At 44.3% G+C, this 2,500-nt stretch overlaps 1 protein-coding gene across 2 annotated transcripts in view; it reads left to right on the forward strand.

Moving 5' to 3' along the window:
- Window positions 1-2,500, forward strand: part of LOC125037264 (hemicentin-1-like) — an 80,398-nt gene that overhangs the window by 40,098 nt on the left and 37,800 nt on the right. For both annotated transcript variants that reach the window (XM_047630319.1, XM_047630320.1), the window contains exons 18-20: window positions 649-1,060; window positions 1,307-1,410; window positions 2,260-2,352. In XM_047630319.1, the coding sequence (XP_047486275.1) occupies window positions 649-1,060; window positions 1,307-1,410; window positions 2,260-2,352 (609 nt within the window). The remainder of the gene's footprint in view (window positions 1-648; window positions 1,061-1,306; window positions 1,411-2,259; window positions 2,353-2,500) is intronic.

Consider the following 2,500-nt stretch of genomic DNA (forward strand, 5'->3'; position numbering starts at 1 on the left):
TTCTTGGGGGGAATTATTGGGTTGTTCTTGAGTGGCTCTCGGGTGGTTCTTGAGTGGTTCTTGGATGGTTTTTGAGTGGTTCTTGACACTTTTTTGTCACCACTACGTTCTCAATAGGAATTGTTCCCCCCCCCACGCCCCCTTTTGCTTCTATGGATCAAATCCTCAATTTCTCATCTATTTTTTTTTAAGGAGGAAAACTAAAATGTGGAAGAAGGGTGATTGCCATGAATATGCGAGAGAGAAAGAGTGGGGGGGAGGGAGGGAGAGAGAGTGAGAGAGAGAGAAAGAGAGAGAGAGAGAGAGAGAGAGAGAGAGAGAGAGAGAGAGAGAGAGAGAGAGAGAGAGAGAGACTCGTCAATGAGAAATATGCATTTACGTAATTAGTACAGACAATCGTAAATCTACGTAAGACTATAGAAAACTAAAATTAGTAGTAGAGGGGATACTTTTGCAATTAATAGATTTGGTTTGAGAAATCCATTCTTTTTCTTCGGTGCTCGAGCTCCCAGGTTAAAAAGTCTTGATTATGCCTTTACATGCTAAATAGAGTCAATTACCGGCTGTTTAGAAACGAGAAAAAAAAACAAAAACAAAAAAAAAAAAACATAAAAAAAAAAATGCCATAATGCAAGCGGTCGTTCCCAGGATGGGCAGGCGCTTCCTCGCAACGAGGTCCCGCAGACGAGGTCCTTTGAGCGCCTGCTGATGGGTCGCCGACCGCTCCCTCCGTTGGATTACTACTACGAGGGCGAGGAAGACTTCAGCTACGCCGAGGACGTGTCCCTCCTGCTGCAGGACTACCTCGAAGGAGTGAGTGCGGAGGCCACGTCGCCCCCGGCCACAACCCCCGAGCCCACGGACGCCAGCGGGGAGGCGCCTCTAGACGGGTGGCGGGAGTGGCGCGGCGGCAGGAACGGGACGACGCGCTACCACACCTTCGGCGGCGGAACCAGACTCAGGGTGAGCCGCGTGACGGAGCGCGACGAAGGGGCTTACACGTGCGTGGTGACCAACCTCGCCGGCGCCACCACCAGGACCTTCCAACTCGACACGCTAGGTACGCCGTCGGCTTACCGCCTTCTTGGAAAGGGGAGTGGCTTAGTGTGTTTATTTAAAAAAAGGCGACTTCTTATTATCTTTACCTGTCCAATTATTACAATTAAGATTTCAATAAGACCCTAAAGCGTTATATCAATCGTAGATGGACACATAGAAAAAAGGCATACCATACCTTGTAGACAGTTACAGTTAAGATAAAAAGTCTTAATAGACCCATAGAGATAAGGAAGCAGCTATTCCGCAGTGCCCCCGGACATCGACACCATCCAGGAGGTGAAGGACCACGAGGCAGCCGTCGGGGAACCTGTCGTGTTCGAGTGCGACGCCCGTGGAGATCCGCCCCCTGAGGTATCCGAGTCTTCTTCTGCGTAATGAAGCCTCTCGGAGAAATTTCACTTTTCTTCAGCTTTATTTTCTATTTGAATTTTTGTAACTTGTATCTCCAGGAGAGTGCTTATCCCTTAGTAGACTCTTTTTCTTATTTTCATTTTTTATTTTCATGTGTTGTGCTTCAATTTTTAGTCACCTTTTCAGTCAGGTTGTCCCCTATATCATGTTTTTGTGTCAAATTATTTCTTAACATTTTGCTTGTCCATATACCGCTTAATATCCCTAACAATCATAATAACATACAGCTTTCCACTTTAATCAAATTAAAGTTCTATCTCTTTATACAGTCTAACCTACCACGATATCAAGTCACCACTATTTTTAATTCCTATTTGATGTAACAGTACACGAATCAGATTCCACTCTCAATACCAATTAATTAACAAGCATGTCATACCTGTACACCAATTACATGTTCACTCCCAATCAAATGCTAGTCCTCATACCAACTAACAGTCATGACATACCAGTACACCAATCACGAAATACCACTAAACCAATCAAATGATTTACCTCATACATCAGGACACCACTACACTGATCAAATCCTAGTCCCCATACCAACTAACAGCGATACCTAACAATACAGCATCAAATATTCACTCTTAAAACCAGCCAACAAACAGGCGTACCAATACATCAATCAAATGCTCGTCCTCCTACCAACTAGCAATCAGACATACCAATACACTAATCATGAAATACCTCTGTACCAACCAAAAATTACGACATACCAGCACACCAATGTTCACCCTCCATACCAACCATCAATCATTGCAACTTCAAAATCAAATCTACCGACAACAGGTGACGTGGTATCGAGGGTCGGCTCCGTTGGAACACCACTCTCGTTTGCAACTACTGGAGGAAAACCATGTCCTTATCATTACGTCTATTCAGGTGAGAATTGTACTTCGGTGTGTTTTGCGTGTTATAGAGGAGTTGTGTGATGCTATGGGATACTTTTTTGTGTAGATGTATAGGTTGAATGATAGATAGATAAATAAAGAGATAAATTCACACACACACACACACACACACACACACA

This window comes from Penaeus chinensis, chromosome 23 (assembly GCF_019202785.1).
Source record: "Penaeus chinensis breed Huanghai No. 1 chromosome 23, ASM1920278v2, whole genome shotgun sequence".
Taxonomy (NCBI): domain Eukaryota; kingdom Metazoa; phylum Arthropoda; class Malacostraca; order Decapoda; family Penaeidae; genus Penaeus; species Penaeus chinensis.